The 17,181-nt window shown below is 42.6% G+C and overlaps 1 protein-coding gene and 1 long non-coding RNA gene across 3 annotated transcripts in view; one reads left to right on the forward strand and one right to left on the reverse strand.

The window, feature by feature from the left end:
• Positions 1 to 17,181, reverse strand: part of LOC144106850 (uncharacterized) — a 142,478-nt gene that overhangs the window by 23,646 nt on the left and 101,651 nt on the right. Inside the window, exon 5 of one of the 2 annotated variants that reach the window (XM_077639797.1) lies at positions 12,924 to 13,015. The exons of the other annotated variant lie outside the window; for it this stretch is intronic. Within the exon in view, the coding sequence (XP_077495923.1) occupies positions 12,924 to 13,015 (92 nt within the window). The remainder of the gene's footprint in view (positions 1 to 12,923; positions 13,016 to 17,181) is intronic. 2 annotated transcript variants of the gene reach the window in all.
• Positions 9,149 to 17,181, forward strand: part of LOC144106852 (uncharacterized) — a 106,037-nt gene continuing 98,004 nt past the window's right edge. Inside the window, exon 1 of the long non-coding RNA XR_013309137.1 lies at positions 9,149 to 9,287. This is a non-coding gene — a long non-coding RNA (uncharacterized LOC144106852). The remainder of the gene's footprint in view (positions 9,288 to 17,181) is intronic.

Consider the following 17,181-nt stretch of genomic DNA (forward strand, 5'->3'; position numbering starts at 1 on the left):
TCACCGAAAACGCCAACGCCTACGGAGCCAGCCTGGCATCAGTTTGGAGGTCACTATCAAGACACAGCTACCGCCCCTGTCATGTATGACTTCACCAAGAACTAACACCGAATTACTTTAATAAAAAGATCGATTTTTCAACTGTTGCCTGATTAAATGTGATGAAGACCCGGAATTAGTTCTCAAAGTGTTTGTACAGACGAGGCCCAATTTTGCAGGGACTCAATTGTCAATTTGCACAATGCGCATTATTGGTGCGACAAGAAGCCACATTGCCTACGCCAGCACAAGCACCAAATAAGATCGTGAGCAGATGTTTGGTGTTGCATTTATGACGGCCGTATGAGGAACTTGCGCTGAAGTTCGCGGCGCCGATTGCAGCGCCATAACACACTGCCTAGCGAGAAGAGCAAGCAGTTTTGGGTAGTACTCTTAGTGCTTTTCCGCGCCACCTTCAGGCGCTTATTGGCGTGAGCCTCCGCGCTCTGTCGAAAGCGTACATGCCGTGCGTCAGCTATCTGGGCCACGCCGAGAGAAGCTGGGCTATGAATGCTGTCAGCCAAACGCGGGTATCTAATCGCGCAGAATGTGTTCTGGCGTTTGCAGCGGCTGAAGCGGCTAGCAGAAGCAGTTTTGAGTCACCGAATCGAACAATTGCAGAGCCGCCTTGGCAGCGCAGGTTCCCCATTGTCCACCCTTAGTTCTTCGACGGAAACCTCACTGGGAAACAGTTCAACGACTGCGTCCTAAAAGGCCCCGACTCTGAATTTGTCTCAGAGCTACAACTGGCCAGGTTGAAAAAAATGTGGTTTCAGCGTCACGGAGCCCCGCGACATTTATTTTCTTTCCGCGGAGCGATTCCCAGTGAGCACTTTTGCCAACCAATGGATTGGGCTGGCGGGAACAACAGCGTGGCCTCCAAGATAGCGCAATTGGTCACCACTAGATACTTTTCTTTGGTGATACGTTAAGGACAAAATTTTCAATACGGAGCCACCGAACCTCGAAGACCTGAAGGAGCGTATCAAGATATCAATTGAAAAGATTTCCCGAGCTCATTTGCTCATTTCATGTGCTCATTTCTGCAGTGAATTCCATGAAAGACCGCATTCTACTGTGCATAGCAATCGACGGCAAGTATTTTGAACACGTCATGTGAAAAAGGGTTTTTTTAATCCCATATACTACTTATTTCCTGGAGTGTCCAGGCGGGCCGCAACCAACTAAATCCATAAAAGGTAAAAATCTCATTCTTTCCTGTTTTTTACACAACTAGAAAGTGCTAAACGTCTGCGGACAAATTTTTCTAATTGAGTAACAGTGCTTCTTACAGTACGGGACGTGCCTGATCCAGCACACGGCTCCCTACTGAGCCAGACGGTAAGGAGCACCTTTGTGCTAAAATTGCAATGTTTTTATTTAGAATCTTTCTATCCACGAAGTCATTCTCATTTATTGTAGCAGTCAAGCCGACACCGCATAAAAGAAATAGACGCTTGACGGATATAATAAAATGCATGTGGATGTACCTGCACTGTTTAACGTTAAACAGTAATCTGCACACTAAGAGACAAGTAACTCTATCTGTTTCACGAAACTTGTGACGAAAAAAAAGATTTCAAAAACTTTTCCCGGAGATAACCAGACAGGCAGAGCGTCAGGTTTGCTTCTCAGTGTTCCCAAAAGCGACGGCCGCGTAGCAGGCGATGACTAACATTTTTCTTACTGCGAGCGACGCCAGCCGCTCTGCAAGCTGAGCGCCGTGGTTCTCTAGCGAGGAAAGGTAGCACACGCGTTTCATATTGAGCGCTGCATTCATTACGACACGTCACCAGCGGAGGCTTCGCTTACGCCACACTTCCTGCGCTCCTTGTGCGTTCAATTTCGGTCGCGCGCGGAAAGTAACGTCAGATTTCTTCGCGCTGCAGTGCACTATAAATTGAGCTGTCTTTATTTCAAAAAGCTATATGGCAACGTCTCTCTCGCGGCATCAAACTCCTGATTGGGACTAACCACCCAGCTGCGATAATTAAAAGTGAATTAGTTAGTTTTTTATTATTACCTGGGAAATTAGAGGAGGTTTCCAGCATATTGTGTCCGCAAGTGCAAAAAATGTGATCCAACACCTATTTTTTTGCTATATTGAATCCAATATTTTCAGGAATTTTTGTGTGTTCGCTGAAATACCGGGATGACAGCTGCGCCTTACCTGTACTCAGTTTGGGGGGCAGAAACATGGAGGCTAACGGAAAGGGTTCAACTCAAATGGAGGACAATGCCGCGAGCTATGGAGAGGAAAATGATAAGTGTAACGTAAAAATACACGAAGAGTACCGAGTTGGTAGGTGAACCAAGGCGCGTTAATGATATCCTAGTGTAAACCACTGAGACGAAATGGGCTTGGGCCGGACATATTATGCGAAGGCAAGAGAACCGATGGAAGTGTAACGAACTGGATATCAAGAGAAGGAAAACGTGGCAGGGCCGGAGAAAAGCTAGGTGAGTGATTGAGACAAAGAATTTTACGGTGTTAAAGGGGCCGTGGCTGGCGCTAGGCATGGTTAAATTCAAAGGTATGGCAGATACGTTTGTCCTGCAGTGGATGTAATCAGGCTGATGTTGATGACAGTACTTGCCAAACTATCATCAAGCTAGGTAGCTATATCGTCCCACTGACATATATGCTACGCCAACCAAAAAGCAGCCACCAAATATTAAGGAAAAAATACTATATAGTATCACTGATGGCCTTGTCCTTTCCCGTGTTGTGTTCATCATTCCGTACTGTTCTCGCCATGCATGCCGAAAACGATAAACTTGACATAGCGATGCTGGAGGCATACCACCTCAGTATAGATGCTATCACATGGAATATGCTTCCACAAAACGCAGCCAGATCACAAGAAATATTGCTTTATCCTCCTGCTATACACCCTACGCATTCTTCCTCTAAAGCCGCATATGGTGCACCAAGAAATTACATTAAATGAATTGCGGCCACATAGCATAGTGGTCGAGTGTGTATTGCGTGTTTCCTTTCCCTGCCCCTTTGTTTCATTTGTGCTGTTTTGTTTTCAGGTATGGGTGCCTGTAGAGAGCGACTGAGAAAACCGCAACGGTAAATATTCAGCACGAACGTCCTTTGCGCTCTTTAAAAGTTTAGGATTTATTTCATCAATGCCTGCTGAAATTGAAGTTTAACTTTATGTGTTCCCAATAACATTCCATTAGCAAAAACAATGGTTACAGGCGTGGAGGGCGGAATGGTAGTGGCTAGAATAGGTAAGGCGTATAACGCCCGCTAGTGAAAACAGGAAAATGCAAATTGAAAGGTGTTCGCGCATTTCGCATTATTGAAAGTCTCTCCTGAACCTTTATTGAAGGTAAATGAGCATGCTTTGTAAGGGTTTATAATTAGCCAGAACTTTTCGTGCTACCTTTTGGGATTCTCGACAAGTCGCCATGAATAAAATATCGCTTAGCGCTTTTACTTGCTGAAAAATACGAGCTCTAAGCAGCGTAGTATTATTCATATGTGCAGGTACTAGAATTGGTTTATCGTTGCCGAATAAGCGTTTCTTTTTATTTTCGAGCTCAATTAAGTGCCTTCATGAACATCGGCCTTTTTAGATTGTAATGGAAAGAAATAATCTCGACGAATATATCTGCCAAGAATCTAAGCTTCTGTTTAAATATCAGCTGGTTTCCCTGGAAGTATCGTCTTTGAAAAGTTGCTTTAAAAGATGGAAAGAAGGTGTGGAGGTCTCTGTTCATTGCTTCATAGTTGCCTTGATCATACAGCCGGATTGCCTTTCGTAGATTGTGGAGCGCAGTTGGATTGAAATTAAAGAGTGCATGGATGACTTTATGGTCACTAATTCCTTGCAAGTAAGTAATGCAAGAGTAACTTTCAGGATGGCTAGTCAGTACTAAATCTAGAATACTTGCAGTCTCTTTTACTACACCTGTAAGTACTAGTACAAGTTGAATATTATTAAAACTCGAACAGATATCAAGACCTTCCCTTGCGCCAGCTCGATTATGTAGGGAGAGTATCAGTTTATGCCATTCAATAGTTGGGTAATTAAGATCTGCGAAAAGGAGAATGCCAGCTTTGGGATACTGCGAGGTTAGATAGGATGAGATGGCATTCAGTTGGCGGCAGAAGTTATGGTATTGTGTGGCGGCCTGTTGCAGACACCCAGCAGCGCATAGTATGTTGCGGCACGACAGATGAGCCAAATAATTCAAGGTCGGATTTAATGTTAAGATCAATGCATGATGAATGGTTGCCGGCTGCAATTAGAACTAAACCTCCACCACGTGTGTTTTCATGATCTGATCGACAAAAATTTGGTACATCAGCTAGCACCTGGCCAACCTCTAATGCCGTCTGTTAGCCACGTTTATCTGAACATCAGCAATTTGCTATCAGATGACAACACTATGTCGGACACGAGCCCTCGGTTTAGAATGAAGCTTGGCATGTTAGTAAAGATTGCCGAAAACGAAAGATTAGAACCAGAGCACGTTTGGATGGCTACAATACTTGCTTTGCTGGTTGCTCAGTCTAAGAAAAAAATTGCGTTGTGGGCCTATATCTAGGGTTTTAAACCGCAAATAAAATTTAGGCTTCTTTGATTTGGAAAACGCGACAAGTTGCTTTCTCAAATTTTGAACACGGCGAGATAAATCCTCCAAAAATGCTGAAATCGTTATCTTTTAGTTAGTGGCCATTTGCGAGGATCATATGTTTGGTCTTAAAGTATCCAAATTTTACAATTATAGGATGCTGCCATCCCCTGTTCTGACGCGCAAGACGGTGTGCCCGTTCGATATCTTTACTATCTAAGGTCAAATCTAGCTGGTCGGACCAGTGGCGAATGATGACTTCTTAGGATTCTGCAAATGTTTCGAACGATTTAGGATAGGAAAGGCCGCAAAAAATCAAAAGGCATCACGGTGTGCGGTTCTCGTCGTCATCAAATCGGGCGTCCTGATCCGGACCAACTGAATAGTCTTTTCTACGTTTCATTACACACTTTCTACGTCTGTTTTCAAAATAGCCAGATTCCGGTAGTAATTCTCGACATCGGCAATCCTGTGAATTAAATCGGCAATAGTTCTCTCTGTAGCGATAATTTATTTTTGGTGCCTTCGATTTCACTAATTACCGTAACCTGACCCGAGGACAATTACTTCAATTCAGCAAGCACTGCCTCTTTAGTGGAAAATTCTGTTCAATATACCCTGACAACAGTACTAAGATGTCAGTAGTTTCTAAACATTCGATAGCAAGATCGACACAACCCTGTGGGTACGAAAGGGGCACCAGGCAGTGATTACTGGTTTTCTTTTTTTCATCCCTGCACTGTCTTAGTGAGTGGCCGCGAGATCGAATACTACTCTCCCACGAAACAAAAGCTACCCGCTTGACAACGCTCCTACAGAAGACTGCGCGTACTTTGCTATCCCCGAACTCATTTTTTCACACCGAGATTTGCACCTGGCTACCCGTGTGTCGATAATAATGCAGGGGCTAAGCTCTTTACCTGAGTGCTTCCATTTGTTGGCCAAACCATTAAAATTAACGATAACCACCCACTGTCACCGCTTAACGGGTGCGCAAGCGAAAGCTTCCCCGACGCGGCAAGTTGGCCCGACTTTTGCCTGCAGTTTCCGACGCTGTGCCACATGGGACTGCCCAGTGGTACCTTGCGGTACGCGGGAAGTGTTAGCGCTTAACGGTATACGCCTTTTTAGAATGCTGTCCTGTCGCATTCACACCGAATTTTCATCACACACACACACACACACACTATCCTTTGCATACTTAAATCATGAGCACTTTACACCGTCAAAGATGCCACAACCACGCCACCTTACCTGTGAGACCGATACTCTCGTCCTGCCTACAGCTCACCGCAAAGACTGCCGTTGTCTAAACTCACTCACTCATTCGCCCCAAAAAGCTAATGCATTTCTTCAAAAACGACGTCGTTTCCTCACCCCCTCTTCTTTTCAAAGCGCCGTCTGTTGAAGCTATCTTAACCTCTAATACGTTATAAAATTAAACATTATACCAGATATCGACTGAGAAACCAAACTTCCTCATCCAATCCCTACTAATTTCAGACCGGAAGCAGACGTGGAAAAATGTTTTGCGAATTAAAATATAAATTGTTTCATCACGAAACAAAACTGTTGCAGTACATCTCTCAGTCCCCAGTGGACGCCAGTACCGCGCCATAAGAAATGGGTAAAGGAGGGAGTGAAGGAAGCATGCGATAAAGAGGAATTATTTCGGAAGGTGTTCACTGATATCGCAGAGCAATACGGATATTTTTGTGTTTTCTCTTCGTGGAAACGCTGCCACAGCCAAAAAACCGGTCCGATGTACAACATCCTGTTGTCTGATGGTGCTTCCTGCAGCAATTCGCGTGTGCAAGCAGAATTCCTTAATGCCGGCGAAAGCGGCCTCAGTGAAATGGAGGAATGGAATTTTTCTGGGGGCATAATTTTGTAGGAATGTAGAACTGAAGGTCTTTTTGAAGTGTATTACTTAGAGGGAAAGTGTAACTTTGGTTAATTTCGAAAATAAAAAGTGGGTTTTGACGAAATAAAAGGTACACTAATTCTCGTTCGACATCTTATCGCACCGGGAGGGAAGAAATGAATGAAAAGTTAAAATAAGAAAGTGAGAAGTAGGTGCCGTACGGGAGGGCTCTCTAATGATTTTGACCACCTCAGTATCGTTAATGCGCCCTCAGAGTCCGCTGCACGCGTGTGCCTTTCGAGTTTTGCCTCCATCGTAACGCGGCCGCGGGTGAAAAATTGAAAATAATAATTGGTTTTTGGGGAAGGCAAACGGCGCAGTATCTGTCTCACATCTCGGCGGACCACTGAACCCCCACCAGTGAAGGGAAAAAAAGAGGGGCTGAAAGCGGTGCCGTAGTGGAGGATTCCGAAATAATTTCGACCACCTGGGGATCTTTAACGAGCACTGACATCGCACAACACACGGGTGCCTTTGCATTTCGTCTCCATCTAAACGGAGCCGCCGCGGTCGGGTTCGAACCAGGGTACTCCGGATCAGTAGCCGAGCGCTCTAACAACTGAGCCACCACGGCGGGTAAGCCAAAACACAAAATGGGCACGTGTCCTGTTGCAGTGTCAGAAGCCGTAGCTCCAATATATAAGAGAAAATTCAGTTATCACAGAGAAATAAATCATTTTCTTTTTGTTGTAAACACAGTTACAAGTGTGGTAGGCATTTTCCACCGAGATAAGCTGCTTAGAACAAAAGAAAAATCGTACTTTTTAGCACTATTGAGTAATCGTACGATAAATGCGTAGACTGGGCTTCATTCTATAATTTGCTATCTCTACTCACACTCCAGATGGGAAACCAAAAAGGCTTAACTGCCTGAAAAGGGGCCTATTCTCCCTATTACGCATGCAATAATTCGATGCAAACACAGATGAACAAAGCGGCTTCTCACTTGTGTCTTGAACCTGTGATAAAAAAAAATTGGAACCATACAAATGCTGAAAAATCCATCGGTATTTTTCACCACGAAAAATGAAAATATCACATAAGATGAAAACCGCACATAAAAACGCATGCACTGTCTCTCAGATCTCTTAGAGCAGCGCTGTCAGTTATTAGAACGTCATCCGCGCTGTGTAAGATCTCGCTTGCAAAAGCGGAGAGAACACGAAAAACATGGTTCCTTACTAGAAAAAGGATGTTTTCTGTAAGCTGCCTGCTTGTAAATTATATGGGCATGTTCAGATAAGAACGGTAATCGAGGTCCCATGACCATTTTTTGTTTTCAATTAAATTTTTATATGTGATGGGTGAATGTGTCCACACAAAGGAATGAACCTTAGTTTTGCAAGGAACTTCATGGTTTTCTCGGAAAAAAATCGTATGTCACAAGAGGCAGAGAATGTCGTTTTTGCCACTTCGCAAAGTTGCAAGTTTGGAGCATCACTGTATGTACAATAAATTGTTTCTGCGCATAAGTATTTTTTCAGTACCTTATTACAACTTGTACTATACGAAGATATAAAAAAACGTTTTCTTGCTGTGTCAATCTTCTGAGTAAAAAATCGCAAACTTCGCTTCCGGAGCTGTGCGGTGCCAAAAAGGCACTTTTCAGGGCAGCCTTAGGGCAAGATGCGTAAAGATCTCCTGACTGAAGCTTTTTCTCTGTATTTTTCAGCTACTTTTAATCACTTCAGGCAAGTTTTGTAGCTCTACACTTGACCTATATTTTTCAATATGGCCTCAAAATTGGCAGAAGTTCAAAAACGTCAAAAAAGTGACAACTTTGACTCGAATTATAAAAAAAAAACTCACCATCGATATTTATTACAATTTGCCCTAAAAATACTCAATACTTCATATATTTAAGGCATTATAAAAGTATTGCATTATATTGTTTTAAAGTATGAAAATAAATACAAAACTGACTTCATGATTTCAATCCCTACGACTGCTCAGTATTCCCTCTTAGGATGCGCAATCGTCAGAAGCTGGTTTTAGTATTGGTATTTTGTAAGTAAATTTTAAACGATACAGTTGCTGAGTTCATAAGTGTAATTTGTAAGCATTTTTTTTATTACAATCAAAGGTTTAAAGCTCCTATTCGCTTTCGTACTGTTCTAACGGTGGGACCTAAATTACTGTAAGCATATTTCAGCACGTTATTTTGGAGTGACGTGTGTGTAGGGGTAGTTTATGCAAACAATTAATGCACCCGTCGCACTCTCAAGGTGACTAACTGCTACCGCCGCTCCAGGGATGAACCGCGCTTGGCAGCCGCTCCTATAGCTACATAACCCCCGGCGCGACCCTGAAATTCACAGCATCATGTGTGCCGCCGCCGCACCGAGGCTTTAGCCGCCGCTATCATCTTTTCATCGCAACGCACCGAACGCCTAGCAGTTATGCCTCAGCCTTCGACCTTCGACCGAGATAACCATTGTGAGCGGATGTTGTTCGGATCTCGAGATTAGTGTGTCGTTTTCCAGGCCTGGTAGACCCGGTGGGGTCGTTATCTGTACTCACGCGTTTTCTCTGCGCTGGAGCGCTCTCTCGACAAGCATACTTGGTATCTCAGTCTCAGCTCGTACGCCAGACCGAAAGAACATCAGTGTCGACGGTGGGCAGCCTGTGTTAAAAATCCATTCATCTGTCCATCTTTTTTTTTTTTGGAAAAGCAGCTCTGGGCCCTGCATCCGTCACCTGCTCTTCTGTCTCGCGATAATCTCCGGAAGCGGTGAGCTTTTGCATTCATGAAGATATTTCCGCGGCGAACGTTTTGTGCCGACTACTAAAAAAGGCACAAACAGAGAATTGAAAAAGGACGTAATTTTCTCAATGTAAAAACACTCAATGTCGCTGCTCTCAAAAAAGTCCTACTTCCCGAAGAAGCTCACTGAGTACGAGAAAGTGAGTTATTCTGTCAGAATTGTTACCATCGGTTCAATTAAGACATAGATAATATGCAGGCAGAGTCAACCGAAACATTAGAAGAATTCCGCCCTGGGGAAGAAATCGTAGAAAATTTAAATTCAAGTGTCAGCCTTACCTCCGAAATCTCGCCCCTAAAGCCACCGAGCGCTCTAAAAAAACGCCTCAGACTTTCCTATGCAAAATGAAAGCAGGAAGAGGTGGCAAGAGCTATGGTGACGAAAATACAATCGGGGATACAGGCAGCATATAATGTTTCAGAGACTTCGCGTGTGTCAGAAGAAAAGTGTGCGCAATGCAGCAGTTGGGAGGACAACCTACATGCTGCCTACAATAGGGGTACGCCCTTTCAAGAGCGTTGCCAGCTGCTGACGCTGCTACCACGCAACCTAACCGTGAAATATGTGCAGGAAGTTATTCCAGAGGCAACGAGGTACGTTATCCAAAAATCGAAGAAGATGGTGGATGAGGAAGGCGTATGGTCAACACAGGAGAGATATACAAGATGTAAACCACAACAGGAAGACATTACCACCGTTTTAGAATATTACACCATGGATGAACTCGATTGCTCTAGACAGACTCCGAACAAAAAGGACGTTGTGAGAATCGAAAAGGAGGGAGGGAATGAATGGATACCTAAACGCTTCATGACGCGGTCCTTGCGAGAAGCATTCCGCCTCTACAAGCAAGCTCACCCTGCCTCCCAGGTTGGCCTCACAAAATTCATATCCTTGCGTCCTAAGTGGGTGAAATGCTCGCCACAGTGGCAAGTGTGTGTTTGTGTGTGCTGTGCAAACTTTCAGTTGTGCCTCGTGGGACTGCAGAACGCGTCCGGAAGGTCGCTTTCTCCCGAAGATATATGCAGAGCCTCTGCGTATGCCAGGAACCTACTGCGTCGTGTTTCCTTAGGAATTGTGAGCACTGTCCACAAGATGGCATTTTCACTTCGGAAAATTTTGAAATGAGCAGCGAGGACGAGGTGTTGATTGCTTCATGGGAATACGGTGAGCTCGTTAAAAAGACTCTAACCGCTTCATCATTTATGAAAGAATTTCTAAGAATGACCATGAAATGGATTCCCCACAACTATATTAGATCTGTGCAAGCAAGAGCAATACATGAAGAAAAACACAGCTGCAAGAGAGGTGCAATTGTTTTGCATTTTGATTTCGCCGAAAACTGGACAGTTGTGCTTCCAGACGCAGTACAAGCGTACCATTGGCAGAAAAAGCAGGTGACCGTGTTCACCTGCGTTGTCACATCAAGAAAATCGACTCGGAACTCGGCCGTTATTTCCGACGATATGTCCCATGATTCAGCTCATGCATGCTTGGCTCTATCAAAAACCAAAGCACACCTCGAAGACAACGCGCCAATCTACACCAAGATAACATATGTGAGCGGGAGCCCCGTCGCTCACTTCAAGAATAAATATCAGTTTCATGAGCTACAACGCAGTGAAAGTCAAGAGACGAAATGGATGTTTTCGTCCACTGGACACGGCAAAAATGCTTGCGACAGCGTTGGTGGGCTTGTCAAACATCGAGCATCACACCACAACTTGCGGAAGCCTGCAAGTGAGGAAATACAAACAGCCTGCGGCTTCGTAGACGCAATTCAAGGAACGCTAAAGAATATCACCATTCTGGAGCTCCCACAGAGGGAGCTTGCAGACTTTCGCGAAACGAAGAAGGAAGAATGGAAAATGGCAAAGAAAGTGCCTGGAGTTCAGACGCTCCATATGTGGAAGTATGTTCAAACAAATGAAGGCAGTACATCCCGCGTGGCCTCCACCGCTGCTTCGGAATGGAAGAGACTGTGATCTGGTTTGTGCTTCGTGCTGGACAATATACTGTGCGCATACCGACTTCAACTGCTGCCGTTAATTTCTTGTTACGATTTCCTGAATTGCAATCTGCATATAAAGCGGCATCCCATTTGTAAATTGCGTTCCTATCAAAACTCCTCCTGATTAAAAATCTTGCAGATAAATTGTTCCTCTCAGAAGACGACGTTCTGTCTCCTGACAGTGCCCTGCAGAACCTTTGAACACAGAGGTAAACAGATGCAGGTACGGAAACGTCGGCTTCAGAAACACATTAATATAAATTTTTATATATAAAAATTTTTCTAAGAACCGACATATGATCTAATTTTAAAAAAAAGTGATTATATACCAATGTACCTTACGATGATAAATTAGAGAGTACAAAAAAAAACGTTTGACCGCCAGCAGCCAGTTAATCAGGTGAAATAGCGAATTTATTCCCATTTTGACGCATTAAGAACGCCGCTAACAAGCGAGTAGAAGCTGTACAAACATTCAGGATGGTTCGCATATTGTGGTAAATGAAATGTAACCACGTTCAGTGAGTGCTAAATCAAATTTCTGACAGTTACTATTTCTAAGAGGCAGTAATAAGCAATTCTAGGTAACAAAAACATGAACTCAGTTCTGTATTTATTTTTATACTTTAAAACATAATAATGCAACACTTTTTGGTGCCTTAAAATTATCGAGTATTGAGTATTATTAGGGCAAATTTAAATAAAATTCGATTATGTCTTTTTTAACTCAAGTCTAAGTTGTCACTTTTTTGACGTTTTTGAACTTCTGCCAATTTTGAGGCCATATTGAAAAATATAGGTCAAGTGTAGAGCTACAAAACTTGCCTGAAGTGATTAAAAGTAGCTGAAAAATACAGAGAAAAAGCTTCAGTCAGGATAACTTTACGCATCTTGCCCTAAGGCTGCCCTGAAAAGTGCCTTTTTGGCACCGCACAGCTCCGGAAGCGAAGTTTGCGATTTTTTACTCAGAAGATTGACACAGCAAGAAAACGGTTTTTTTATTTCTTCGTATAGTACAAGTTGTAATAAAGTACTCAAAAAATACTTATGCGCGGAAACAATTTATTGTGCATACAGTGATGCTCCAAACTTGGAACTTTGCGAAGTGGCAAAAACGACATTCTCCACCTCTTGGGACATACGATGTTTTTCCGAGAAAGCCATGAAGTTCGATGCAAAACTAAGGTTCATTCCTTTGTGTGGACACATTTACCCATCACATATAAAAATTTAATTGAAAACAAAAAATGGTCATGGGACCTCGATTACCGTTCTTATCTGAACATATTACTCACAACATGAGAACAACTATTGGCAGCTCCTGCCTATTTGATAATATACTCTCACTAGAGCAGAAGTAATCTTGCGATAAATGAAAAAAACAAACGATTGCCTTTCATACCGAAAATGCCGTTTACAAATGTCACAGTAAGAGACCTCAAAGAGTAACAGTTACGCGAAAACGCATTTTGTGTGAAACTTGTGGCTCTCTAGTAGTTGATTTTATGTCGTTATACTGTAATGTATGTACGTACACTTTCATTTCAAAGCTGTGCGAGCTAATCGCAACTTCAGCAAGTGTGTGTCTTACCCAAGGTGTCGATTCTGAATCATTCTCTACTATAACATGAAGGGACATGAGTCTGTGCACCCTGACCTTGACATATATTCTAAGATCTTGATCTGAAAATAGAAACAAATAGAGGTAAGGCCAATGTAGCCTTCAATGCTCAAGTTTGTAAAAAAGACTTCGTAGAGGAACAAAGGCCATGCGCAGATTTTCTACATATCTACGATGTGCGCTAAGCGTCTTTGATGGCAGCGATGCTCCAATTGCTTTCGTAGGCCTTGAAAGGGCCTTCCGTAGCTCTATTGAGTACCTTATTGGTAAGATAAAAGGCGGTCAATTAGTTAGGAACGCTGGTTATATCATCCATATAGGGTGCTGTGCAAAGCACTCGGCACTGTCATCCTCAGAGCAGCACTAATTATACATATTCTGTGGTGACTACAGTGCGTTGGCGCCGCCATTTTTTAGCCACAGCTGTATGCCCCGCACTCCTGGGCACGGGCGTAAGCCCCCTAATACACTTCCGAAGCGCTTATATTGGCCACAGCGCATAAGGGACTGCAGCAACAAAATTGCACCAGCTCAGTTCAGCTACGTTCAAAGGCGTATTGCGCACGCGCCGTGGAGCACACAATCACCGGAAATATTTTTTTAACAACAAAAAAAAACATTTTATTTTCGATTTGCGGTACAATTCATGATTATAGGGTTACAGAAGACGGCCCAAAAGCAGAAACTGCAAATAGGGCGTCTTATGGCTACATAAGACGAATATAATATACTAGCGCATGCACAGCAGTCCGTGATGACAAAAAGAATGGAATCAAACAAAAAACAAAAAATGTACAGCAGGTAATTGCAATACAGATTTTATAAACGCAGGAACGCATTAAATATCTATATATTCAAACATGTGGGCTTTTAAAGTTTTTTTTTAACCTGAACAATGACACTGGTAATTTCAGTGAAGGGTGTAGGTTGTTCCAAGTGGAGATGAAAGAAAAAATGTTGCTTGCTTGCCATAATTACTCCATGTTTTTGGTAATAAGAAATTCTTCGACAACGCAAAACATGCTAATATTATTGTTAGTAAAGTATCTTCAGGAAACAAATTCACACAAGAATTTTAGTGATGATTTAAAAAAGAAATACGGGACACGAAATTTGTGTAGTTGCTCAAGGGGCAGGGTATGCAGTGGCTGGAACAAGGGTGCCGAAGGTAGCATGAAAGAAGAGAAAATCATTATTCTGAGTGCTTGTTTTTGCACTAAACGAGCCTAGATAGATGGGTTCTGTACGTGCTACCCCATTAAGTAATGCAGTATTTAATAAGGGAGTGTATAAATGTGTAATATATAAAGAGCAATGTATCTAAACTGAAAGAGGGTCGTGTTCTGATAAGAGCCCTTATTCCAAGACCGATTTTATTAACGCCCTGGCCAACATCATTAAACTTTATATTTGAGTCAACTGTCACACCTAAAAATATATATCAAAACGCGTTTGTGAGATGGCAACATTTTCACTGGGGCGTCAATGACAGCTAGCGCAGACGTTAGTTTTTCAAATGTTTGGCTCATGAAAGTAATGCTTGGCTCATGAAAGTAATGCTTGAAGTTGGATAGAATGGAATAGACAGCGTGATGTCCTTCCCCTAACAAACAAATATTCTGGGAAGAGTTCAGCAAAAAGGTGAACACAAAGACCTCTGTTTCTTTCCAAGCAGTGACCTAGAAGGCGGCGAGGGTGCTTCAAACTGTCATCATGGCTACAATCATGAAGGAAGAAATTGACTCAGGAGAGGCCTCTACGCCCCCTTTTAAAAGCTGGACGCCGGGGCTCCGCCATGGGAGTTCACTTGTTCTTTCAGTGTGATTGCACACACGACGCTTCCAGTGCGAAACCCAAAGGGACCTTACAATCTCGTGTCGCGGCGGCGGCCAGCAGTTCACAGATGAGCCGCTGAGCAGACGACGGCGCTGCGCGATGAGCGTTAGACGCTAGACCATAGCAGCACCATGCGGTAGTAGACACATTAGCGGGGTAAACCCTAAGTTGGAGTTGAGAAAAGCGAAGGCCCATGACTGCCTCTCTCGCAAGTGGACACGACCGCCACCCCACAAAGCAACTAAGATGCCAACTGACTCAGGGAGCCGGTTATGCGCCTTCCCTTTCCTCAGTATCAATGGGGGGTCATCATCAAATCAAATCAAATCAAAATTTATTCCTCTGTATGCGTACATATTTATACATTGTGATCTGCCTAAGCACATTTTGCTTGTTGGCTGATCAGGCAGCAGGTGGAGAAGTAACTCTGTATGCATACACTTCTTTTCTAAACAGTCACGCTAACACAGAGAAAAAAGCACATTTGAAAACACTCAAGCTATACACAAGGCAATACATTTTCGAACCAATTTCTTATGTCCTTCATCATCCTACGCTTGTTATTAGCAATACATAGATCATCGGGAATTTTCTTAAATACAGCTGGTACATAAGAATTGCGCATCTTTTTACCATAGTTTGTATGAACCCGTGGCTTAACAAAAATTTCAGTTTTTCTCAAGGTGACATCTTTTTTTACGGGAGTCTTATATACATTTGAATAATAATACCACGTTAACACAACAAAGTGGAAGAGTTCACGAATCTGAAGGATGCCTAACTCATCGTATTTCCCTTTCATGTCAACCGAGTGTAATCTGGTGGCGTAAGATATAGTGTTCACCATTCTTTTTAGGATAACATTTAATGCTTCTTTCTTGTATTCCGAGCAGAAACCATATACAATAATGCCGTCCTTTAAAACAGGTTCTACTAATGCTGTATAGATCAATCGTCTAGGATGAAGCGGAGATTTGCCACGAAGGTGATACATCATAGCCGCAATAGCCCTTATCTTTCTCGAGAGGTAGACGATGTGGTCGCTACATGTGAGGTGTTGGTCAAAGTAGATGCCCAGATAGAGAACTGTTCTCTCCATTTGCATAGCTTTACAATTACACTTGTAACAATGGGATGCGTGAAGATACAGTGGTTGGTTTTAAAATAACAGTTTTATGGGGTTTTTTAAAGAATATCAGTTTAGTTTTGTTAACGTATAAGAAAATGAAACTTTGCGAGAACCAGTCAAGCACTCCACTTATATCTGTTTGAAATGATTCTACGCCTGTACGATAATCAGTAGCTTGAAGTGCTAGTGCTGTATCGTTAGCGTGTTAAAAAATGTTTGACTTAAGCTGTAATAAACTCAATCAGATACATATCCGTTAAAAAGCAGTGGGACAAGTGTACTTCCTTGAGGTACACTGAATTTAACATTTTTTAAATCTCCGTGCGTATTATCAAGCATCACACACTGCAACCTATCTGTAAAATAATTGACAAAAAACTTGTTAAAATGACCGCGAAAACCAAGTGAGCTTTATTTTTCGAGTAGTAGCATATGGTCTATCGTGTCAAATGCCTTAGTTAAATCCAGAAATAAGGATGACACAATGCGATTATTTTCTAATGCATTGTTAACATAGTCAGGAAATTCTTCAAGAAGTGTAGCACTTCTATTCCTTGTGAAGCCAAATTGCGCAGCATTGTTCAAAGAGTATTTTTCACAGAATGATTCCATAACATATGCAACATGCTTTTCCATAATATGTGCTATTGATGAAAGTATTGCGATTGGCCTATAATTTGTACAATCACCTTTCTTCCCGTGTTTGTAGATCGGCCTGACAACAGATGTTTTAAGTTCTTGAGGTATGTCACCAGTTTTGAATACACCATTCAGTATGTTCATAAGCACTTATTTCAAAACGTCAAAATTTCTGTAAAGATCTCTTAGACGGATGCCATCATATCCTGGTGGCTTGAACTGATTCATTCTGCATAAAATGCTCCATAGCTCGTCAACTGTTATCAGTGGCAGATATGCGGTATGCACACATGCCCGTTTCTGTCGATGTGGTACTAGCCTACTGACCGCTATATTTCGCAACTTTTTTTGTTGTGTCTATAAATACATCGTTAAATTTATTGCAGAGCACTTTCACGTTCTCCTTTGGGAAAATATTCTTTACTGCTTCATCAACGGAAGTCTTTTTCTGTCTACGCATCAGTTCATTGGAAATTTGCCGCGTTTTCTTTCCGTCATGTTTGTTCAGTGAAAACTGTCTTGCGTAAAACGAGCTTTTCGCCAGTCACATTTTCGCCGTTACCTGGTTCCGCAATGCGCGATATTCATCTCTTAAAGCTTTATCTTCAGATTTCTTCCTAGTTT

Source organism: Amblyomma americanum, chromosome 10 (genome assembly GCF_052857255.1).
Source record: "Amblyomma americanum isolate KBUSLIRL-KWMA chromosome 10, ASM5285725v1, whole genome shotgun sequence".
Classification (NCBI taxonomy): domain Eukaryota; kingdom Metazoa; phylum Arthropoda; class Arachnida; order Ixodida; family Ixodidae; genus Amblyomma; species Amblyomma americanum.